The sequence below is a fragment of the Triturus cristatus genome, chromosome 2_2, assembly GCF_964204655.1.
Source record: "Triturus cristatus chromosome 2_2, aTriCri1.1, whole genome shotgun sequence".
NCBI lineage: Eukaryota > Metazoa > Chordata > Amphibia > Caudata > Salamandridae > Triturus > Triturus cristatus.
Genome location: NC_140582.1, coordinates 836,362,329 through 836,388,241, shown reverse-complemented (window position 1 = coordinate 836,388,241; position 25,913 = coordinate 836,362,329). Strand labels below are relative to the sequence as shown.

At 48.3% G+C, this 25,913-nt stretch overlaps 1 protein-coding gene across 1 annotated transcript in view; it reads right to left on the bottom strand.

Annotated features, from left to right (window-relative positions):
* Positions 1-12,845: 12,845 nt before the first annotated feature.
* LOC146862852 (uncharacterized) overlaps positions 12,846-25,913 on the bottom strand; it is a 53,542-nt gene continuing 40,474 nt past the window's right edge. The window contains exons 3-5 of the mRNA XM_085643116.1: positions 16,014-17,343; positions 13,849-13,958; positions 12,846-13,049 (exon numbers count right to left, since the gene is read on the bottom strand). Of these exons, the coding sequence (XP_085499242.1) occupies positions 12,846-13,049; positions 13,849-13,958; positions 16,014-17,343 (1,644 nt within the window). The remainder of the gene's footprint in view (positions 13,050-13,848; positions 13,959-16,013; positions 17,344-25,913) is intronic.

Here is a 25,913-nt window from a genome sequence, read left to right as displayed (position 1 = left end):
TGGAGCTTGCCCTAGAACCAATGCAAAGCTCGATAGCGGTGGCATGATGCAATTTTGAAGATCGTGGTAGGCGTGCTCCGCCACCGCAGAGGCAGACATTGGCTGCATTTGAAAGATGCACCATCGCGGTAGCGCACCCCGGGCTCCTGCGGTGTGTCACCGCCATGGAGCTTGCCCTAGAGCCAATGTGAAGCTCGATAGCGGAGGCATGATGCAATTTTGAAGATCGCGGTAGGCATGCTCTGCCACCGCGGAGGCGGTCATTGGATGCATTTGAAAGAGGCAGACCTGCACCACCAATTGCGGTACCTTGGCACCTTTGAAATGACCCCAGAGGGCTATATATAAGTGAGAGTGAGCCTCACATTGCCACTGCTCCCAGAGCCTGCTGCCTGAGACCCCTCACCTGCTTCTGCCTACAGGGACTGCTGCCTGAGACCCCTCACCTGCTACTGCCTCCAGGGACTGCTGCCAGAGACCCTCACCTGCTGCTGCCTTCAGGGACTGCTGCCTGAGACCCCTCACCTGCTGCTGCCTCCAGGGACTGCTGCCAGAGACCCCTCACCTGCTGCAGCCTCCAGGGACTGATACCTGAGACCCTTCGCCTGCTGCTGCCTACAGGGACTGCTGCCTGAGACCCCTCACCTGCTGCTGCCTCCAGGGACTGCTGCCAGAGACCCCTCACCTGCTGCTTTGGTCCTGACTCGATTCTAAGTGTCCCTAATCTTTAAATTTCCAACCACGACATTGCCCATAGAATAAAACGGGAACCTGCGGTTGTGTTTACACACTGCATACAGTCCCCGTGGGTCCCCTGTGTCACTACCTTGGATGGTTCCTTGGGGGTCCCAGCAATTCTACAGGCTCTAGGCCTTGTGTCTATTCTAGTCGTGGTTCTTATACCACTTTTTTGGTATATGGTTTGTTACGGCCCTAGGGCCCAAACGTGTATTTGTGCTATTACTGATACTTGCTAACTTGTAAACAAAGTACTTCGAACTCCAGTCTCATAAAAAGACTAGAGGGGTGTGTTCTATCTTAAATACATATATTTTTAATATATACCTGGTGTGGTTGTCCTTTCATTTGATCATTCAAGAGATTTTAGACTGGTAAAACAAGCTGCTTTACATTCCTTCAAGACTTAGACTGAAGGCTGCTCTCCATAGCTACCACTAGGATAGCTTTCAATAAAGGTTGTCTTCAACCATTCACCATAAGGGGTTGTTTGGACTGATACAAGGTGCCCACTAGAACTAGTGGACAGCATATATCAGGCCACCTTCTCACATTGGTGTGCAGCGTATGGGATTCCAGCTTGCTATTGTTTTACCAGATAATCTCTATTGAATTGATCAACTGAAAACCACTAAATGTACCTAAGGTACATATAATATCAAGTTTAGCTTCAGTAAGTTCTACTGAACTTAGAGTTGTGTGTTAAGGGATAGCACACCCTTTCTACAACTCAAGAGAGTTTAGTAGGCCACACTAGTCTAGGTAGTGCAATATACCACACCACATTAGTAATGTCTAACCAGCCAGGAACCAGTGGGTCCCTACCAGGAACCAGTGAGCTCCTTTCCTATAAATATGAGGATCTCTCCTTTGCTCAGCTAAGGGCCTTATGTTCAATTAGGAAGCTGAAGACAGGCAAAAGTCCATCCACCCAGCATCTCATAAAGATACTTAAGCTGGATGATATCACAGGGCCTAGTGGGCCTGATGGACCCCAGTGTGGGTGGGTCAGCACCTGAGGGTGGGCCTAGGCGTGGAAATTCCCCAAACCCTACCTCTGATGCTGACCAGACTGGTGATAATGACCAGACACTGGTGAACCCAGATCTCCTGGATGAGGATGAGGAGATGACAATAATGCCCCTTCCTTTATTCCTCCCGGTAGGCCTGACAACAGGGCTAGAATGGATAGATCTCTGTCAAGGGGATCTATCCAGTCTAACTCCTCTAGAGGGACCTCTGTCTCTTCTCACAGAGGGGGGGAAACCTCCCAGGAGAGGAGAGAGAGACTGCTGAAGTATGAGCAAGACAAGTTCAACCTCAGAAAGCAGCAGATGGCCTTAGATAGGGAAGCCCTAGAGTTCTACAGAGCTAGTAAAAATGAGGTACTAGAGTCCCTTGCTGGCAGCAATTTCCCTAGAGATAGGGAGAGGTCTTATGACCATAGAAACCTAAGTAAGATTGTCCCTCCCTACCAGAGTGGGGATGACATCCACAAATGGATAACTGCTTTGGAGAGGGCCTGTAAAGTACAGAAGGTCCCTCAAGGTCAGTGGGCAGCAATCTTATAGCTCTCCTTTGCAAACAAAGGTAGAGATTAGCTCCTCACTGTAAGAGAAGAGGATGCTGATGATTACAAAGTCTTGAAAAGTGCACTAATAGATGGGTTTGACCTAACCACTGAACAATACAGGTTAAAGTTCAGAGACACCCAAAAAGCACAAAATCAAGACTGGGTTGACTTTGTTGACTGTGCTGCTAAGGCTCTGGAGGGTTGGTTATTGGGCAGTAAAGTGTGTGACTTCAAAGGATTGTACAATCTGATAATGAGGGAGCAGATTCTTAATAACTGTCAAAATCAGCTGTTGTACCAGTACGTGGTAGACTCTGATCTGACCTCTCCCCAAGAATTGGGAAAGAAGGCAGACAAATGGGTCAGAACCAGGGTGAGGCAGAAGGTACAGAACCAAGGTGGTGACCCAAAGAAGTAAGATTCCAAAAACTCTGACAAGGGTGGGGACAAGGGTAAAGACCAGGAGTCTTCTTAAGGGCCCCAAAAATCTTCTTCAGATGGGTATTCACAGGCTAACAAAGAGAAAGGCCTAAAGAAACCTTGGTGCAAAATCTGTAATCAAAAAACTCACTGGACCAGTGACTGCACCAAGGCCAAAGAAAATACTCCAGCCACCACCAATGCCCCTAAGACACCTGATCCACCTAGTGCAGTTACAATTGGTGGTGGGAATACATAGCATAAGGGTGTAGTAGGGTTGACCCTGGGTTCTGAGATGGACTCTGGCCTAGTCAGAGTACCAACTCAGGCTGTGCTTGTCAATTATGGGGGCATGGATATGTCCCCGTTTGTGAGTCCCAGTAACTTGGACAAATAGAGACAGCAGCCTTTGATAAATGGAGTAGAAGCTTGGGCATTCAGGGACACAGGAGCAAGTGTCACAATGGTGACAAAGGATCTTGTGGATCCTGGGCAAATTATACTTGGAGAAATTTACCAAGTGACCAATGCTACCAATGTCAGAACAGACCATTCTCTGGCAGTTGTTAACTTCTCCTGGGGAGGGGTAACTGGCCTTAAGAAGGTTGTGGTAAGTGCAGACCTACCAGTACAGTGCTTGCTTGGAAATGATCTAGAGACTTCAGCTTGGGCTGAAGTGGAGCTCAGGACACATGCAGAAATGTTAGGGATCCCTGTTCATGTCTTTGCTGTGACTAGGTCACAGGCCAAAATGCCTAAAGCTGGACAGGCCCTGGATTCTGGAATAATGGACCAGGTGCCTCACAAGAGGAGGAACAGTAGGGTTAAGGCAGAGCCTTCCCACCTGACTCAGAATGCTGATCATTCTCCTCAGGGAGATGATCTTGAGCCTGAAGAAGGAACTGTCCCAGATGAGCTTGAACCTGACCAGGTCGAGTTCTTGGGGACAGGGGGCCCTTCCAGGTCCGATCTGAGCCAGGAGCAGAAACCCTGCCCCTCTCTTGAACCCCTCAGAAAGGAAGCTACTGATGAGGCTGCTGGGAATGCTAGTGGCACCCATAAAGTTTATTGGGATGATGGACTCCTATACTCAGAGAGCAGAGACCCCAAGCCTGGTGCATCCAGGAGGTTGGTTATACCTCTGAAGTTTAGGGGTTTCCTATTGACACTAGCCCATGATATTCCCCTAGCAGGACACCTAGGCCAGAACAAGACTTGGAACATAATTGTTCCTCACTTTCACTGGCCCCACATGTCTGAGGACACAAAGGAGTTTTGTCGCTCCTGTGTAACCTGCCAAGCCAGTGGCAAAGCAGGTGGCGCTACAAAGGCCCCGCTGATACCACTACCTGTTGTGGGGGTGCCCTCTGAAAGGGTAGGGGTTGACATTGTTGGTCCCATGGATTCCCAAACAGCATCTGGGCACAGATTTATACTGGTGGTAGTGGATCATGCCATCAGGTATCCAGAAGCAATTCCCCTCACGACCACCACAGCAGTAGTAGCAAGAGCTCTCTTGAGTGTGTTCTCAAGAGTAGGCTTTCCTAAGGAGGTAGTATCTGACAGGGATGCAAACTTCATGTCTAGTTACTTGACTGCTATGTGGAAGGAGTGTAGAGTGAACTACAAGTTCACCACACCCATCACCCACAATGCAATGGTTTAGTTGAGAGATTCAACAAAAACTTAAAGGGCATGATCAAAGGACTCCCAGAGAAGCTTAGGCGAAAAATGGGACCTGCTCTTGCCCTGCCTTTTATTTGCATACAGGGAGGTGCCTCAAAAGGGGGTTGGCTACAGCCCATTTGAACTTTTGTTTGGACACCCTGTCAGGGGTCCATTGTGTTTGGTGAAGGAAGGATGGGAGTTACCTCTCAAGCCCCCAAAGCAATACATAATGGACTATGTACTTGGTCTCCGCTCCAGGATGGCTGAGTACATGAAGGCAAACAAAAACCTTGAGGCTAGCCAGGAACTGCAAAAAGCCTGGCATGACCAAAAGGCTGTACTGACTGTTTACCAGCCAGGACAGAACGTGTGGGTATTGGAGCCTGTGGCCCCAGCAGCTCTGCAGGGTACGTGGAGTGGACCCCACACTATTGTTGAACAGAAAGGGGAGGTTACTTACTTGGTAGACCTTGGAACCTCTAGGAGTCCACATAGGGTACTTCATGTCAACAGACTTAAACCATATGTTGACAGGGAAGACATGGGCTTGCTCATGGCTACTGATGAAGGACAGGAGGAAGAGAGTGACCCACTCCCTGACCTGCTTTCTCAGAACCCTGATGATGGGTCAGTTGATGGTGTAGCCTTGGCAGGCAGCCTCACTGCCCAGCAGCAAACTGACTGCAGAAACCTTCTCAGCCAGTTTAGACATATGTTTTCACTGACTCCAAGTCAGACCACCTGGTGCACTCATGAAGTGGACACTGGGGACAGTCTACCTGTGAAGAATAAGATCTACAGGCAACCTGACCATGTCAGGGACTGTATAAGGACAGAAGTCCAAAAGATGTTGGATCTGGGTGTGATTGAACCCTCAGTTAGCCCTTGGGCTAGCCCAGTAGTCCTGGTACCAAAACCTCACACCAGTCGTGGGAAAAGAGAGATGAGGTTTTGTGTAGACTACAGGGGTTTCAATGCAGTCACCAGGACTGATGGGCAGATGAGCTAATAGATACTTTGGCCTCAGCCAAGTTTCTAAGCACATTTGACCTAACAGCTGGCTACTGGCAGATCAGACTAGCTGATGATGCAAAGCCAAAGACAGCATTTTTTACCTATAGCGGGCACTATCAATTTGTGGTAATGCCCTTTGGTTTGATGAATGCCGTGCCACTTTCCAAAGGTTGGTGAATCAAGTCCTTACAGGCCTGGAAGACTTTAGTGCAGCATATCTAGATGATATTGCTGTCTTTAGTTCCACCTGGGAGGATCACCTGGTCCACCTGAGGAATGTTTTGGAGGCCCTGCAAAGGGCAGGCCTCACTATCAAGGCTACTAAGTGCCAGATAGGGCAGAGTCAGGTTGTGTACCTGGGCCACCTTGTAGGTGGAGGCCAGGTTCAACCATTGCAGAGCAAAATCCAGACCATAATGGAATGTATTGCTCCAACTACCCAGACTCAGGTGAGAGCCTTCTTAGGCCTGACTGGGTACTATAGGAGATTTGTCAAAGGGTATGGATCAATAGTGACAACCTTGAATGACTTAACTTCTAAAAAGATGCCCAAAAAGGTTCAGTGGACAGCTAGATGTCAAAAGGCAATTGATAACCTGAAGCAGGCCATGTGCACTGCTCCCATTCTGCAGATTCCTGACTACTCCAAGAAGTTCATTGTCCAAACAGATGCATCTGAATTGGGGGTAGGGGCTGTACTGTCACAATTGAATGAGGAAGGTCAGGATCAGCCAGTAGCTTTCATAAGCAGAAGGCTGACCCCTAGAGAGAAACGTTGGTCAGCCATTGAGAGGGAGGCCTTTGCTGTGGTTTGAGCTCTGAAGAACTTGAGGCCATACTTGTTTGGTACTCACTTCCTTTTTCAGACAGACTATAAGACCCTCTTATGGCTAAAACAAATGAAGGGTAAAAACCCCAAACTGCTTAGGTGGTCCATTTCCCTACAGGGGATGGACTTTACAGTGGAACATAGAACTGGGAGTAACCATGCCAATGCAGATGGACTCTCTACGTATTCCCACTTAGAACATGAGGACTCAACTGGTCAAGGTTAGTTTAATGTCCCTGCGTTTGGGTGTGTGTGTAGGAGAGTAGGATCTGCTTCACATGGGTACCCCCACTTTTTGCTGGTGTTTCACTGTTTTTCGACCTTAGTCTGGCTGTGGCCCTGCTAATCAGGCCCACAGCCTAGCTGCTTCCTCTCTAAAATGGTTTGCATGTACATTAAGTACATATCGAATTGGATTCTGGAGTGCCTTATAAGCCCCTAGTATATGGTATACTATGTACCTAGGGCATAGGTACCTCAGAGGCCTACCAGGGGCTGACGCATGGATTATGTCACCCCTGGGAAGCACTCCAAAATGGCACCACAGGTCTGCTACTGCAGCCCGGGTAAGGGTGTGCTTGCACCCCTTACAGTGGTATAGGCTACCTATATCCACATATATATGCAGACACATGTAAACCTATAAGCCACTCCTATGGCAGGCCTTGACAATCCTGAAGGCAGGGTTCTTTGTTTTGTGTGAGAAGGTGCCCAAGCATGAGCTGAGCCCCTCTGCAGCTTTCGGAAATCCTTCCTATTGGCTGTTCTGTGATACAAAAAAAAGAGACAGGTGGACTACCACCCATATTCCGGATGCACAGCACTGAACAATGTTTGTTAATATCAACTTGCACATACGTTAGATAAAGTAGGAAACAAAATACAACAGCACTTATGCTAATAGACAATGTTTATGTTCATTTGATTTTTTTTATAAAGAATCATCAAGAAACAATGAAATTAATAAGTGAATTTTTCACACATGACAGTTAAACTTGTTTGCATAAACAAGAACATGGCTATTAACCAATAATGTTTAACTCAAGAACATCAGCAAAAAACATAACTGAAAATTATCACTGTTACAAATCCTGCCCAATGCATTTCGGGATTATCAAGAATCCCTTCTTCAGGGGCGTCTGTAAAAATAAGAGAAAACACCAACTTATGTTGATACGCTGTGGTCTAATAAGCAAAGTTTAAGCACAGATGATGCAACGTACATGACCAAAGTGGTGGAATCATGCTCATACGTATGTAACTCAGACAATTGTCTTTACCAAATAAAGAAAAAGTTAAAAAAAATCAGTGCGCAAAAATCCTCTAGCTGACCAAGTGTGCAAAAGGACAGGCAGAGTGAATAATAAAGTACATGCTGAATAGATCAAACCAATTACCCCAAACCGAAATGTGAATAAAAAAGCAGAAAAAATGCTCCTAGGTGCTGGTGATGTAGCACTTACTTGTGTGCCAAATTCTTCAATAATGTTGCTGATGAGTGATTATCAAGCAACCCCAATCAAAGCCTAATGAATCGACTGTGATTCTGAAAATATTGGGAAAAGCGCCAATTATGAAATGACTAGTGCGATGAAAACAAACACAACACTGTGTGCTTTATGTACTCACAGTGAATTGCGCCCTCGAGACCTTCAAGTGCAACTATATCTGTCGTCTTTAAGCAAGATGCCAAAGCAAACGAAAACTTTGTAAGACCCAAAAAAAACCAGTTCTGGTAATCTCAGCAAAGAGAAACAAGCACCACTTAAATACCTGAATGTGGTGGAGCCAAGATGGCGGAGTGAGCAGTCGTCCTGCTCCGGAGCTCCCGCCGAGGTCGAATTCAGCACCGGCCACCAGGCTGTCATTAGCATCAACGGTACCTGATCTGCTTCCCCCAGAGTCCCGGGACCCGAAATGCCTGCAGTGGTGAAGAGTACGGCGACCGTGGGCTGTTTCCGGAGCAGGTGAAAGAAGACGGTGCACGGCGGCACTGAGACCGCGCAGGAGAGGCCAGAGCCGGCGGTAGCAGCGGAGGTCCGGGGGGCCGCGGCGGAGACCTCTCGCGCCTAGAGTGGAAGGCGACCAGCGGAGACCCCCAGGAGTAGTGGCTGTAAAGGAGGGGAGGGACAACAGGAGCTCGTAACGCGGTGCCGCAACCGCGTCCAGGTCCGGCCCGCCATCTTGAAAGGCTGGGAGCGGCGCTGGGGCCGAGATGGAGTAGCAGCAGGCCCGTTGCACGCCGCGGGGCCTGGTCCTGGGCCCGACACATAGGCGAGGGACTGCAAGGCTGGGAGTTGCGCGCCGAGGCATTGGACGAGGCGGAGAGGAGCGCGGAAGGACGTGAGGTCAGGCAGCGCAGGAGAGTGACTCATACCCTGTGAGAGCTGAATTAGGACAGGGACAGCGGAGTGCGGAGGCTCATTGTGTGCTAGCCCCCCAGCGACGCTGCCATTGTCCGCGGCCTGGTCGCGGACAGTGCGGGGACTCTAGGGGTCTGGGGCTCGCAGTCCGGTGGCCCCTTGGGATTGGAGTGCAGAGTTTGGCCCTCACCGCCGGCATCGAGCGCGACCTGAGGCATTGGACACTATGGAGCAGGATACAGCGGGGCGCAAAGACGAGCGGCGCCAGAGAGAAACCCACTGTCTGGGAGAACTGAGCTGGGAAAGGGGCGGCGGAGGCCGGAGGCCTGTCACGTGCTTTATCCCCCCTCCCCGGTAATGGCGTAATCACCTGGGGCCTATTCACGGCTGGCGCGGGGACCCTGGACATCGGGGACCCGCAGTCCGGCAACCCCCTGGGATCGTAGCGCCGCGTTTGGCCCTCGCCGCACAAAGGAGAGCGTGGCCTGGTGTGCCAGGGGCATGACGGGCGGGCAGCGTACCTGTCAATAATAAAAGGGCAGACACCGAATTGCTGGAAGAGACAAGGAGATTGATGCTCGAATTAGCGGCTCGGAGGCAGCCAGAGGACAGCAGTGCTGCTCGGGCGGGTGCATTCAAGAAATACAACATGCCTACAGGGTCCAAGGGAAGGAGCGCCACAGGTGTGCTGAGAACGCTGGAGCAGCTTTGTGTGGAGGCAGAAACTTTGGGTCTTGCGCCACCTTTCTAGGAATCAGCTGGGTCCCGTCCCCCGACGGATGACTGGTGAAAAGGGGATAGGACCTTTTCACGACACTCTTTAAGCCCCGTGGGAAGCGCTATGTCCACCTCCAGGAAGCGGCAGGACAAAACTATTAAAGATCTGTTCTCCAAGACCCCGGTCGGACAGATGGCCGCTGCTGCGGACTCCGGGGGTGCGGGACAGGGGGCGTCAGGGGCTGGGGGATCGGAGCCCATCACCAAGGCCTTTCTGGAGTCGATGTTTGTCGCATTGCGGGACGATATCCAAAGTTTCAAGCAAGAGTTCACGTCTGAGCTCAAAGAGGTCCGCCGCGACATGGATGGAATCGGCGAGAGGGTTGCAGATCTGGAGGGCAAGAGCGATGGAAGGGACGAGGAGATAGTGAACCTACAGCAGGAGATCATTCGACTGCACGATCAACAGGTGGATCTTCAGGTCCACCTTGAGGACCTTGAAAATCGCTCCCGTCGCCACAACATCCGGATCAGGGGAGTGAAGGCGGATGACTCCTCAAGGGATCTTTTCACTTACGCGAGGGAGCTCTTCAACCACATCCTGGACAAACCTTTGGACACAGACTTGGGTATAGATCGGGCGCATAGGGTGGGTCCCCCTAGAGTGCCGTCGGCTCCCCCGTCGGACATTCTAGTGTGCGTGCAGGACTACCGCACTAAGGAGTTGACAATGCAAAAAGCACGTCAATTACACCCCTTGCAGTTTCGTGAACACAGACCGGTGCTGTACCAGGACTTATCCGCTCTCACGCTGCAAAAAAGGCGCCTCTTCAAACCCATTACGACACACCTCCAGCACAATAACATTCCTTACAGCTGGGGTCACTCCTTCCGCTTGGTGTTCCGTAAGGATGACAAGCTGTACCAACTGCGCTCTCTGTCCGAGGCCAGCAAATTGTTAGGTGTGGACCTCCCGGAAGAGGAAGGAGGTGAGGGGGTCTCCATGACAGGAACAGAGAACACTGGGCCTCAATGGCGTCAACAGGGTTGTAAACACCGTCTTAAGAAACCACCAGCTGCGGAGATTACGAAGGGTCGACAATCGGCGCTGGAAGCTGTGTCCACAGACTTTTCTGGTTCTAATCTTGGCTGATTCGATTGACGCACGGTACCTGAGAGACTTCCTTCCTTGCATCCAGATCTTTGGCGGGAGGGGGGCTTTCTTCCACTGTTGGTGGACACACTCCAATGACTTTTCACCAATCACAGACGAGTGATGGATTATATATTTCCAGTTAATATGGTAGTTTGTTCTTTTTGTTTGGTTTTATTGGGGTAGGTAGAGGAAAGAGGGAAGTTAGTGCTCCGCTTCCACCATTCCTTTAGGGTTAGTGCAACCCCCTGCGCCCCCGTGTCCCTGACTCGTTTACACACCGGATACTCCGGGGCCACACTACACGACGCCTCACAGTTGCAGTGTCTCCCATTCGACACATATCATGCCACCCACCACACTTAAGATACTGACCATGAACGTCCGGGGTCTTAACAATCCAGTTAAACGTAGGGCTGTCCTGTCATGTTTAGAAAATTCCCACGCAGATCTTTGCCTGCTGCAGGAAACCCACCTATTATCGCGTGATTGTTAGTGAAAAGGCACTGTCATTTCTGGATGTACTAATAACTAAAACTGATCATTCTCTAGTGACTTCAGTGTATTCTAAACCAACTGACAGGAATAACCTATTGCTGTATTCCAGCTTTCATTCACCATCATTGCTGCGGAATTTGCCATATTCCCAGTTATTATGAATTAGTAGATACAGCTTTGTCTGAGCAATGTGATAAATTCAGGGAGCGTGGGTATCCGAAACAAGTGTTAGAACTAGCATTGGAAAAAACAAGCAACAAAGAACGCACAGAATTACTTTCTCAGCAATTGAAAACCAGTCCAAATCGCCAAGTCTTTGTGTCTAAATTTTCCACTAATTCGGTGAATATCAGAAAAATTATTAAATCTAGGTGGGAACTTTTACAACATGAACCTGACTTTAATGGTGTATTTGCTCAGGCACCACTTATCGCATATACACGCAGCAAAAATATTAAGGAGTTATTGAAACAAACTCACACAGTGAATCAACAATTCACTGGTATGCGCAAATGTTTCAACTGTGTTAATTGCCACAATGCAATATTAGGTAACACAATCAATCATCCCCATTCAGGGAAAACAATTTCACTTAAATATAATGGGGATTGTAACACCAGTATCGTCATTTACACTATTAAATGCCCATGCGGATTACTGTATGTCGGCAAAACTTCACGTAAACTTAAGATCAGAATCTCAGAACACAAAAATTCTATTCGCACAAAAAGCTTCATGTCACATCTTGTGACACACTGGCTACAACATCAACACTCCATTGCTCAACTTAAATTCATGATACTTAAGATAATCTCTCCCCAACCCGGAATGGACATTACTAAGGCACTAGCCCAGAGAGAGGTGTGGTGGACCAAATATCTCCACGTTATTGCCCACGAACTCAATGATAAACTTGAAATGCAATGTTTTCTGTAATTTTCTGTTTAGATTGTTAGTATGTCTGTTCTCAGACAATTATTCATCTTAAAACGATTTTTTATTCTTTATTATTCATTATTCATTATTCATTTTTCACTATTTATTTTTCACTATTTATTTATTATATCTTTTTCTTTTCCACCCACTTTCCAGTCACAGGCCCTGCTCTCATTAGCAGTTTTCATTTTTTCATTATCTCTAGAGATCGAGCTAGCCTCAAGTTCTGCTTAACAACACAAGCATTTCATTTACTCAGTTTTTTAATTCATTTGGATTGTTGCGCATGTCTTTTATCAGGTAGTTATTTGTCAAACAGCGTGCGCTGTGTTTGTACTTGGCTTGATCGTAATTAACGTTCATTCCATTATTGGCATTCACGGAGCAGCAGTTCACTGTATTTTCTACGTTATGTTGTACTTGGAAGCATTGGTAGCGGTAGTATTGCTCATTTATTTTCTTTCATTTTTCATTTAGTGTTATATGGATGTCTTTAGTAAATGGAGTATACACAGGCTCAGCCTCAGCATGTATTTTCGGATTTGAACAGTGATTCTTACTTAAGACGGCGCCCACACTTTGTTATCAGTTCAGTCCTTTCTCTCTGTTGAGCTCCGTGGTTGTACGTCACACGCAGTCGGCAACATTTATAAGCTATCAGTGTTACCCGTTAGCTTTTTGGCAGGAAATGTAGATTTTCCTAATAGATTATGACGGAAAGTCTTAATTTTATTAAAGACACGGAGGCGAGTATTATGCTTACTTTTCTTGCTTTATTCCCAATAGCAGCAAGATAAAACTACGACTCCCAGAAGGCTTGGAGAAAGAACTACCAGCCAATGGGAAACAAAGAAACAAATACTGACCAATCACAACCAAGGTAATAGTATAAGGTCTATCGTGACTGCGAACAGCCCTCTTTTCTTATGCGAGCAATTACAGAGAATGCAAAAATAAAGGAGAAACAGAGAACAAAATGCATAAAGTCAAAGTCCACGTAAAAAGTTCTTTTCCGAAGACCACCAGAGGAGACTCGGAGAGAAGGTCAAATCCAAGGACGGAAGGTGACGTCACAGAAGGAACGATCGTGGTAGAATTCATGATGACCTCAGGATGATGCCGGTGGCAGCGCAGGAGTTCCTGTGGGGAGGGAGAACACCAGTTAGAAGTGTTGTGGCGGGATAATACTCGCCTCCGTGTCTTTAATAAAATTAAGACTTTCCGTCATAATCTATTAGGAAAATCTACATTTTATGTCAAGACCGGAGGCTCCTATTATGCTTGTTTAAAGCATATCAACCACCAAAGAAGAAGCAGTAAGAACAGGTTTGCAATAAAATGTACGGAACACTGTATCATTAGACCAATCTGCTGACTTCAGGATATCCTCCAGACGGGAGCCAGCCCAAAAGGCTTTAGAAGCCATGGCTCCTCTAGTGGAATGAGCTCCGAAAACGGAGACGTCAATACCGGCCAGGGACATGACCCAACGAACCCAACGGGCCAAAGTAGCAGCAGAAACAGGATGAAAGGGTTTACGAAAAGAAATCAGGAGTTGGGAGCTGGAGGAAGTCCTGAGAGCAGAGGTCTTATTTTCATAAACTTTTAAACATTGACCTACACACAGTTTGGGATTGGAGGGAAAATAGGGATAGAACACAGAATGTAAATTGGTCTTGGTACGTTTGTGAATATGAAACATCACACCGGTAGGAGTAAACTGTCTAGAAGAAACATCTAAGGCTTTCACATCAGATACTCGTTTAATGGAAATTAAACATAGTAACATAGTAAGTTTAGCTGAAATCATTTTCAAAGAAAGAGCAGAATTGTCAGGCCAGTCAGAAAACAACTGCAAAACCAAATTGACATCCCATAAACTAGAATACTTAGCCAAAGGCGGTTTCGAAAAACGAATTCCTCTTAGCAATCTGCATACCAAGGGATGAGCCCCCGCAGGTTTTCCATCAATGTGGGCATGATTGAGAGAAATGGCAGATCTGTATAGGTTGATGGTACGATAGGATTTGCCGGAGCTAGCCTCAGAGGCTAAGAAATTAACCATAAAGTTTAAAGAGGCTGAAACGGGATCGACAGATTTTTGTAGACACCAGCTTGACCAAAGAGACCAGGCGGACTTGTAAGCCTTGGAGGTGCCTGGGGCCCATGCCCGACTAATAAAGACTGAAGCTTCCTGTGAAATGACGAAATCAGAAGAGGAAGGCTGGAGATTTTCCAGGCGGACAACGTCAGAGACTGGTCGACCACTAAAGGATGGGGGTTGCCCTGAGGGTCCGAGAGAAGATTGGGGAAAGGAGAAAGAAGGACGGGAAAGTCTACCGCCAATTCCAGGAGTGACGGGAACCAAATCTGGGACTGCCAAAAGGGAGCTACTATCACCAGAGACGTCATTTGGCGACGCACTTGCGATAGGACTCTGTTGATCAACAGAAAAGGAGGAAAGGCATAATTGAGGTGAAGGGACCAATCTTGGAGGAAGGCGTCGGTCGCCAGAGCCAAAGGATCCGGACGCCAGCTGAAGAAATGAGGCAACTGGGAATTGAGTCGGGAAGCAAAGAGGTCTATTGAGAAAGGACCCCACAACTGAGAGAGGGAGAGAAACACGGAGGGAAGAAGCTTCCAATCGCTGGAATCCCGGAGGAAGCGAGAATGCCAATCGGCCACAGCGTTGAGGTCTCCTGGGAGGTATTCCGCAGAGAGCGATAGTTTGTTGGAAAGGCAAAATTCCCAAAGACTTTTTGCTAGATCTGCTAGAGCTTTCGATTTTGTGCCACCGAGATGGTTTATATAGCGAACCGCAGAAACATTGTCCATGCGAAGAAGGATGGTACAACTTACTTTGTCTTTTGCCAGACTCTGGATTGCAAAGGAGCCTGCAAGCATCTCTAAACAGTTGATGTGCAATTTGGACTCCTCTTTTGACCATGTACCGCCAGTCGATATTGGTCCACAACGGGCGCCCCAACCCGTCAGGCTTGCATCGGATTCTAATACAAGATCTGGGGCGGAAGCGAAAATGGTTCGACCGTTCCAGGCCTCCAAATGGTTTAACCACCATTGCAGTTCCAAGTGAGATTCGAGATCTAATTCTATGTGATCGGAATACGCGAGACCTTGTCGAAGATGCCTGATCTTTAGGCGTTGAAGAGCGCGGTAATGAAGGGGACCTGGGAAGATAGCCTGAATGGAAGCCGATAGAAGGCCGACTATTCTCGCAAGGGTCCTGAGAGAAATGAGAGGACGGCGCAGAACCTGGGAAATCTCCGTTTGAATCGTGGAGATCTTGGACTGTGGAAGAAACAGAGAAGCCAAGGGAGAGTCTATGCGGAACCCCAGAAACTCCATACTCTGAGACGGGATGAGGGAGGACTTTTCTAAATTGAGGAGAAAGCCTAATTCCAACAGAAGAGAGCGGGTAGTGTTGAGATCGCTCAATAATGCCAGTTTGTCTAGGTTCATGAGAAGAATGTCGTCGAGATAGATGATGAGTCTGATCCCCAGAGATCTTAGATAAGCCGCAACGGGTCTCATTACCTTTGTGAAGCACCAGGGTGCTGAAGAAAGACCGAAGGGCAGAGATCGAAAACGATAAGTGACGTTTTGCCATTGAAATTGGAGGAATTTCGTGTGGGATTCGTGAATAGGAATAGAAAGATACGCGTCTTGGAGATCGATGCGGACCATCCAATCGTTTTGACGCAAGGTGTCTCGTAAATGAAGAATTGTTTCCATTTTGAAGTGGCGATAAACCACAAACTGATTGAAAAATCTGAGATTGATCACCGGTCTCATCTTTTTGTTCTTCTTTTGAACAAGAAAAAGGGTGCTGAGGAAACCTGAGGGATCGAAGGGGGAAACGAGAATAGCTCTTTTGGAGAGAAGGGCCTGGATTTCCGAGGAGACCAGGAGGGACATTTCTGTTGAGAACACTAGAGGGGCAGGAAGGACGTGTTGAAAAGGAGGAGCGTAAAGCTCGATACGATAACCTTGGACGGTGTCGAGAACCCATGGATCTGCCGTGAGAGTCTGCCACCTGTGAAGGAAAAGAGCTAAACGACCCCCAACAGGAATAACTGTACTCACCTTGTTGAGAGTTGTTGTTGTTGTGGCGGAAACCACGTTGGCCCCTGCCTCTGTAGCCCCGGCCTCTTTGGGGGTAAAATTGGGGCTTGAAATCCTGTTGGTTGGAGTTGAAGGCACCACGGGAGCCTTGGGACTGGAATCCACGGCCGGTAGAGCGGCTCCTGCCTCTTCCGGCCCTGCCAAAAACCCGAGACGGGAAGACCTTTTTGATGGACTGTTGCGCCTTATCCAAGGAGGCGAAGGTGGTGACGAACCGACTTAAATCTCTCACTAACGAATCTCCAAAGAGAAGACCATCGGCCTTGACACCGGGATCAAGGGGGGCAAGGTTGGCCAGCTTGGGATCTAATTTGATTAAGAGGCCCTTGCGGCGCTCATGAGTTAAGGCCGCATTAGTGTTGCCCAAGAGACAAAAAGCGCGTTGGACCCACAGTGAAATGTCTTCTGGATTAAGTTCTGAGCCATCCAGGCGAGCTGATTCAGCCAAATCGAAAATGCGGGCCAACGGTCCCACTAAATCAAGCAGTTTGTCTTGGCAGGAAGACCAAGCCTTGTCCACCCCTTTGCGTGGGTCCTTGCCAAACTTTGAGAAGAAAGTGAGGAGAGGCTGATCGATAGCAGGGGTAGAAGTTATATGAGAAGGGAGAGAGGGCTTCGGACACTCGGACTTTAATTTAGCTCTTACAGTTTTGTCTAAAGGCAGACGAAGTCTGGAGGTGATATACTCTCCCACGTGATCAATAGGGAACCATTCGGTAGAATTGGGGTGTCTGATAGAAGCAGGGTCAAAAAGGGGCGTACCCTCTGGGTCAAGCACCTGCTCCGATGCAAAAGCATCCACTTTTAATTTCTTAGGAGGGGACGATGGGTTTACTATGTCAAAAACATCATCAAGGTCATTGGCGTCACCCATATCGTCATCTGTATCGTAAATTGTAGAAATGACCAATTTCTGTGGTACCTCCAGGTTGTTGGACTTGGCCTTACGCTTGCCAGCTAGACTTTTTAACCCCTCCTGAACAGGAGGCCTGGGAGGAACCACGTCCTCTGTCATATGTGAGGAAGACTCACCAACCACCTTTGACGCCAAAGAAGAAACCTTGGAGTGTACCACTGTAAGTTTTCTGCTATCCCCCGCAGATTGGGCCATTGCTTTGGTCATTAAGCTCAAAAGAGAATTCTCCATAGTCTTGGAAAAACGCTTCATAGAAGCCTCAACAGCAGATTCCACAGAGGAATTAATAAAAGAACTTAAATCCTCCTTAAACTCATCACCTTCATTATCATTTGGCTCATTTGAAACTTGCATGGTGAAAATATATAGAGAAAACTGCACAAACCCGAAGAGAAAGGGTTAATTGTGAGGAAAGAATAATGGGCGTGTGAAAATGAGGAAAACTCCTCCCTCTAGGGGCGTGTAATCCAGGGAACAGGAAACCACAAATACTGAGGAAGCGAAGCGTGAGCCGATAACAGCTGCGTCAAGCTGAGGAGAGGTTCCAAAGCGCTGCGCCACCGTCGAAGAGAGCGAGCGGTGAGAGAGGCGCGTGTGGGGCAGGGAAAGCGCGGAGAGCGCGTGGGGGGGAACGGTAAAGCCGAAGGCATGAACTCGCGTAGGAGCGCGAGGTAACAGAAGCAGCGAATATACGCTGTAAAGCCTAGTGATAAAATAAACAAAGCACAATTCAAAACTTAAGTCACAATTAATGGTAATAACATAAAAGGTACTTATCTTGACTGCGAGCAGCAAGAAAAGAGGGCTGTTCGCAGTCACGATAGACCTTATACTATTACCTTGGTTGTGATTGGTCAGTATTTGTTTCTTTGTTTCCCATTGGCTGGTAGTTCTTTCTCCAAGCCTTCTGGGAGTCGTAGTTTTATCTTGCTGCTATTGGGAATAAAGCAAGAAAAGTAAGCATAATAGGAGCCTCCGGTCTTGACATAAAATTCCCCTAGAGACGGTGTTTTCAATCGGAATAATTTTCACTATCTTTCGGAGTAAAAGTGGTAAGCAGGACTTTATTTTCTGTACATTAATTCAGGTTTTGAGAAACGGCTGTACACAGGCTTACCAACGCGATATTCAACAGCGTGGTGTTTGTTTCTTTTTCTCGTAGGTTGTGCGTTTTCATTGTACAACATTGGTCAAGTGCCATCATGTCATAGCCCGTTTGTAATTTCAGTGTTGGATCAAGTCTACATAGAAGCGGTTGAGTTTTACATTCAGGTATTTAAGTGGTGCTTGTTTCTCTTTGCTGAGATTACCAGAACTGTTTTTTTTGGGTCTTACAAAGTTTTCGTTTGCTTTGGCAGTTTGCTTAAAGACGACAGATATAGTTGCACTTGAAGGTCTCGAGGGCACAATTCACTGTGAGAACATTAAGCACACAGTGTTGTGTTTGTTTTCATCGCACTAGTCATTTCATAATTGGCGCTTTTCCCATTATTTTCAGAATCACAGTCGATTCATTAGGCTTTGATTGGGGTTGCTCGATAATCACTCATCAGCAACATTATTGAAGAATTTGGCACACAAGTAAGTGCTACATCACCAGCACCTAGGAGCATTTTTTCTGCTTTCTTATTCACGTTTCGGCTTGGGGTAATTGGTTTGATCTATTCAGCATGTCCTTTATTATTCACTCTGCCTGTCCTTTTGCACACTTGGTCAGCCAGAGAATTTTTGCGCACTGATTTTTTTTAACTTTTTCTTTATTTGGTAAAGACAATTGTCTGAGTTACATACGTATGAGCATGATTCCACCACTTTGGTCATGTACGTTGCATCTTCTGCGCTTAAACTTTGCTTATTAGACCACAGCGTATCAACATAAGTTGGTGTTTTCTCTTATTTTTTACAGACGCCCCTGAAGAAAGGATTCTTGATAATCCTGAAATGCATTGGGCAGGATTTGTAACAGTGATAATTTTCAGTTATGTTTTTTGCTGATGTTCTTGAGTTAAACATTATTGGTTAATAGCCATGTTCTTGTTTATGCAAACAAGTTTAACTGTCATGTGTGAAAAATTCACTTATTAATTTATTGTTTCTTGATGATTCTTTATAAAAAATCAAATGAACATAAAACTTGTTTATTAGCATAAGTGCTGTTGTATTTTGTTTCCTAATTTATCTAACGTATGTGCAAGTTGATATTAACAAACATTGTTCAGTGCTGTGCATCCGGAATACGGGTGGTAGTCCACCTGTCTCTTTTTTTGTACTTCTGGGTTGGCTGCCTTTGATCCGGTTTGAATGCCATATTTTGTCTAATTAAGTTTAACTTCATTGAATTCCTTTGTTCAAGATTTGATGCTTTACTGTTAAAAGTGTGAGTGCGCTGACTAGTCCTACATTTTATTGTTCTGTGATACAGCCATACCATATACTCTTAAGTGCATTATAACCTCGCGGTAAATGCTAACTTTGGAATGTCTGCATCAAAACATGTCGTGTTTGGTGTCAAACACTTTGGAATACTACCCCCCTGCCAGTTCTGGCATTGGGGGTAGCATTCCACCCTTCTAGAGGGAAAGACATGTTCACACTGGGCACACCCGGCAGGACTTTCCTGAGCCCTGGCATCACAAAATGGATGCCTCCTCCACAGACACGGGTCTGGCCTCCTGCTGCTGACCGAAACTCCAGCAGGGGAGGCCTGGACAATAGGTTTCCTGTTGAAGGGAGGTGTAACCACCTCCCCAGACAGGCAGATGTGTATTGGGGCTGGGCGGGAGCACTCTCTGGTGCTTTGAAGTCCTGCTCTGGGGGCACACTTGGTGTCCCTGTGCATAGTCCAGTTCAAACCGGTTGCAGGGGCTACCTAACCCTGCTCTGGCGTGAAACTGGATAAAGGAAATGGGTGTAACCACCCCTCTTCCCAAACCCTCCCATAGGTGGGTCCCTAGAGTATGTCCAACCCCCAAACTTAGTATAAGTATGGGAACCCAGTCCTTGCGACTTTAGATTACCCTGGAGGAAACTCTGCAACATAAATCCTGGACCTTCAACGTTCTATCCTGACTAGAAGACTGAAGAAATCTCCCTTGGGGTCAAGGAGTGACTCCCCTGCTTGGCAGGCACTGACTGGTCTGCATCGCTGAAGCTCCCGCCGGATGCCGAAGTCTTGGCATCACCAGAGGTGGATTTCCAGACTTCCCCTAGGCTACCCTGAGTCCACAGCAAAGCTGGGGCCTGTGGCAATCGTGGGTGACGTGGAACCGTGACCCCTGGTCACCGTGACCTTTTGCAGCAACAGCATCTTCCTGGTCCTGCTCTAAGTTGCGCTTTGGGCTTCGAGTAGCCCCAGCCTTGAGCACCTCGTGCACCGAAGATTGCTGGCCTCCACTGAACGAGTGATCCGTGGGCCAGTTTCAAGTGCGACCGCTCCAGGCTCCTTTGCGATCACTAGCCTGTTGGCTAGCAGGTCCCCACGAAGGCAACTCCTCTTCTATTTGGGCTTTCCTGGTTGCTCCTGACGTACCCTGACATACCATTGCTGGGTGAGTCCCTCAGACCTTGCTGGTCTGCACCGCAGTCCTTTCTTTGATTTCCTGTGGCTTGCCGTTGCCAAGGCTTGTTGGGTCCATTCTGGTTGCCGACTCCACAGCACTCGACAAACTTTGTGGGACAGCTCGAATCCGGCTCGTGGACTTCATCAACGCCTCCTGGACCTCGTGGCTGAAGAGTCAAGACACCCATCAACTCACCTGAAGCGCCCGACATCTGTTTGCATGGGTCCATCCTGCCCTCGGTCACTGGCTAGTGACCCAGACTCTGTCCCCTCTGCTTTCAGGTTCCTTCCATCCTTCCATCCTAGATCCAGGCTTGGATCTCTTCGGACACTTCTCCTCTTCATGGCAGCAGCAGTTCTTTGCAGGCTTCCATTGAAATCGATGACGCGACCCGACACCAAAAGACACCTATGCACCCGGCTTCCCTGGGTGAGGTAACTTGAGTTCTCCGGTGCTCCCATGGGTGCTAGCCCTAGAACTTCTTAAGTCCAAAAGAGTTTGGTCCTGACTCGATTCTAAGTGTCCCTAATCTTTAAATTTCCAACCGCGACATTGCCCATAGCAGTTAACGGGAACCCGTGGTTGTGTTTACACACTGCATACAGTCCCTGTGGGTCCCCTGTGTCACTACCTTGGGTGGTTCCTTGGGGTCCCAGCGATTCTACAGGCTCTAGGCCTTGTGTCTATTCCAGTAGTGGTTCTTATACCACTTTTTTGGTATATGGTTTGGTATGTCCCTAGGGCCCAAACGTGTATTTGTGATATTACTGATACTTTCTAACTTGTAAACAAAGTACTTCGGACTTCAGTCTCATAAAGAGACTAGAGGGGTGTGTTCTATCTTAAATACATATATTTTTAATATATACCTGGTGCGCTTGTCCTTTTTTTGATCTCTCAAGAGATTATAGACTGGTAAAACAAGCTGCTTTACATTCCTTCAAGGCTTAGCCTGAAGGCTGCTCTCCATATCTACCACTAGGATAGCTTTCAATAAAGGTTGTCTTTAACCATTCACCATAAGGGATTGTTTGGACTGATATAATGTGCCCACTAGAACTAGTGGACAGCATATATCAGGCCACCTTCTCACATTGGTGGCATGCATTTGCCATACCTGTACTGACAAAGGTGATTTGGATGCTGTGCCTTCACATTATATTCTGTGTTTCTACTGCATTGGGGTAGTCTTGGGAATCCCATGGGAGGGAACGGCAGTGTGCCCGATCTGACTGTGCGTACATCAATGCGTACATTGCATGCACCCAGATTGGGGAGGCCGACACATCTTACAGCAATGTGCAGCATTATATTGTCCCCAGGGTACGACATGGTGGGTGGCATGGGCTAATGTCCATTGTGGACTGTGATGTTGTAGTCTGGGTCTGTGTTGTCCCCTCCTGTTCCATCCAGATCTGTCATTGGCAACAAGTACTGTGCCCCCATCATGTCCCTAGGTGTGCTCAGAGCTAGTTGTGTGTCTGTTTGAACAGAGCCACAAGCAGGGTGTTGTGCTGTGTGGTCATCACATGGCTCACTCATGCCTGAGTTTCCAGTTTCCAGGCACTGCTTGAGTCTATATAGTGAGTTGGCACAATGTGATTGCACAGGGTGGTGTGCAACATGTAGATTTGGTCAACTTTTGTCATGCATTGCTTGCATATGTTTGTTCTGTTGCTGCCACTGACCTGACCCTACATCTCTCTCTCTCATGCAGCATCACCTGTGGTCATGGAGGGACAGGAGACGAACAACAGTGGGGGTGAAACTAGCACAACAGCTGCCCAGGAGCCCACTGACACAGATGTCACCAGCGCCTCAGAGGGGGACAGGAGTCTTCTGGAGGAATCCAAGCCTGAAACGCAAAGCACCACATCCTCCGACGCCAGCGGGGATGCATCCATGTTGAAGGGCAAAAGAAACGGGGACTCTGCATTGACTTTCACCACACAGCAGCCATTGCCCACCCTCCCAGCCACTTCCTCTGGTGCTGCCCGTGTCCGCCTCAGTAAGAGGTGAAGAGTGTCCTTCACCCCTGGCACTGCTGCCCTTGCCCCTGTCCCCCCTGCTGCCATCAGTGCTGAGTCTGTGGACCTTTTGCGCCAGCTGTGTGTAGGCCAGACAGCTCTCCTCAATGCCTTAATTGATCATGACAAGAAATTGGCCCTGGTGGTTGCTTTCATGGAGGGCATACATTCCGATGTGGGTGGGCTGCACCGGACAGTTCAGGCTTTGTCATCAACAGTGACGCCTGCCCTGCAACAGGCACATACTCACAGTCCAGCTCCGGTCCCTATGTCCACCCCCCTGGCAGTGGCCACGTCTGACGATAGTGACCACAGTCCACATACGTCCAAGTCACGATACAGCACACAAAGCACACAGCAGCAGCAACCCAAGAGGTCCCGGGCGCAGACCCCATCCCCACAGAAGACCAAAGGCACCCCAGAGCGCAGGGAGAAATGTCCATCAGGCGACACCAGTGGACAAAAAGCAAAGCAGCAGACCTCAGGCGCACATGCCTCAGTGGCATCCCCATCCAAGGATTCTCCTGCCCCAAAAGCATCTCGCAAAGAGAAGCATACAGTGCCTGTGCCCATCAAGGAGGTGGTGCATGCCAAGGGTACACCTAGGAAGGGCTCCAAGGCAGAATCACCAACCACTTGACTCCCATTCCAAGCCCAGTGAAGCAGGGGCCGGAGGGCACTGTAGGGGTTACACCTAGTAAACAGGGGAAGGGGGGCAGAGGCGAAGCCAGGGAATGCGTTCCGCTGGGTCCAGCACATCAACAGAGGGGCTTCCAGTGCCTGTACCTGCAGCAGCTGTGGTGGTGAGTGTTCCTGTTGTGCCCACACCACTTCCCATTGATCCACAGTCAGTCAAGCCATTTAGGATCCCCAAGAAGTGGAAGGGCACCCCTCCACAATCTCCCAGCCACACCGTGTCTCCCGTCTGCATGACTCCACCTCCACGTGCCACTACACCACCTGGTCCAAGCAGCCCTCCAGCTTGCCAAGCCACTGATAGCTCTACCTCAGCTGTTACGCTCTCTTCCCTGTCAAGTGCCCCGACAGTCCCCGAGACACAGCCAGCTCCCAGTCTGCCTGACAGCCAAGTCTGAGTGGTAGTCACCCTCACACACCTGTCTCTCACACAGGTGGACCTGTACTTCACATTGTTGCCCCCTGACTGTGTTGCTGACCCTGGAAAGGTACAGTCACACACATTCCCTGTGCAGCTTCTCATGGACTCAGTCTGCACTTTGCCCTGCCCACTGGCCTTGTCGTTCACTACTGTGTACCCCCTGCCTGTGCAGCTTCTCATGGACTCAGTCTGCACTTTGTCCTGCCCACTGGCCTTGTTGTTCACTGCTGTGTCCCCCCTGCCTGTGCAGCTTCTCATGGACTCAGTTTGCACTTTGTCCTGCCCATTGGCCTTGTCGTTCACTGCTGTGTGTCCCCTGCCTGTGCAGTTTCTCATGGGCTCAGTCTGCGCTTTGCCCTGCCCACTGGCCTTGTCGTTCACTGCTGTGTGCCCCCTGCCTGTGCAGCTTCTCATGGACTCAGTCTGCACTTTGTCCTGCCCACTGGCCTTGTTGTTCACTGCTGTGTCCCCCCTGCCTGTGCAGCTTCTCATGGACTCAGTTTGCACTTTGTCCTGCCCATTGGCCTTGTCGTTCACTGCCGTGTGCCCCCTGCCTGTGCAGTGTCTCATGGACATACTCTGCACCCTGAACTGGCCACTGGCCTTGTTGCTCTTTGCTGTGTTGAACTATTCCCTGTGCAGCTTCTCATGGACATACTCTGCACCCTGAACTGGCCACTGGCCTTGTTGCTTTTTGCTGTGTTGAACTATTCCCTTTGCAGCTTCTTATGGACATACTCTGCACCCTGAACTGGCCACTGGCCTTGTTGCTCTTTGCTGTGTTGAACTATTCCCTGTCCAGCTTCTCATGGACCCAGTCTGCACTTTATCCTGCCCACTGGCCTTGTCATTCACTGCTATGTGCCCCCTGCCTGTGCAGCTTCTTATGGACATGCTCTGCATCTTGTGCCTTGCTCTTCTCTTCTCATGGTACCTATCTGTGCAATATGTGAATAAAGACAGTTGCTCCTGTTGTCTATTTTGTCAGTGTCCTTACTGAATAAAGTTATTTTGCTGTGTGTAAATGGTTTACTGTGCCACATGGGCTGTGTGGCACTTCAACATAGTCAATGTTTGGGCTCACTTACTCTCTTTTTTTCAGGGGTGACAGGGTCTTCAGTTCTTCTTGACCCAGATACTTGTGTGGGTAATGGTGTCAGTTTCGAATGGTTAGCAGTAGTCATTTACTTAATTAGTTCATGTTGGCTATATTGTACACATGCCAGGTTGGGGGGCACTGCCAGCACAGAGTGGCTTTCTGCAAACAGTATTGAAGGCAGGCTGTCCAGGGTCATCATGTATGTTTGTTCTTCCTTTATGTGTGCCCAGTGGTGTATGTGTTTGGTCAACTTGTGATGGCCAGTCATCCTAGTCCCATGGATTACTTTCCATTTGTGCTCTTGGATGGCAAGGTAGTGTGCAGTGTGAAGGGGGTGAGTTTGTGGGGAGTGTTGATGTGTACATGCCTCTGCACTGTCAACTACACACATGTGTCACCCAGGAGTTGTGTGCCTGTTGTTTTGATTGTTCATCCCTGTGGATGTGGTTGTATGCCCATGTGTGAGTTGTATGTTGTGCACTGTGCAGCTCTCTGTCTGACTCCTACTTTTTGTTTTTGTCACTTGTGAATATGCAGAGTGTTACTGGCAAGTCAGTGTTGTGTTTTGTTGCACAGCCATGTGTCTTGTTGCTGTTTGTGGAGACTGTGCAGACCTGCTGTTCCACACTGCCATTGTGGTTGAGTTTTCTCATGCATTGCTGTCACATGGTGCCTTCTTGCCTCCAGTGTGGCATGTTGTGAGTGTTGTTGTTAGAGTCGGGGATCTCTGGTTGCCGCAAGGTTGCCCTTGTGTCAAGCAGGAACCCTCTCCTCCACGTCAGGGCGCAGGATAACCCCTCGCGAATGACCCTTGCTCACCCTCTAGGTGCGTGGCGTGAGCAGCCAAGGCGATTCCTCAGGCGTTGTTGGTTAAGCACTTACAATCACACACACAGTAAATACATCAATCCCCCCAGAAACGGACACCAGACTTGGATATATATAAAAAATACGCTTCTTTATGTAAAAATAGGTATATATATCTCAGCAGACTTATCACAAGACCAATAACGTTTTCGCTATGCCACCAGGTTATAAAGCAGGCAAATGTTCTTTGTTCGTAGTTTCAAATGGATACTTTGCGGTCTCTTGCAAATGTTACTTGTGGTTCCAGTACTCACAGCGATCGGCTCCTGCGAACG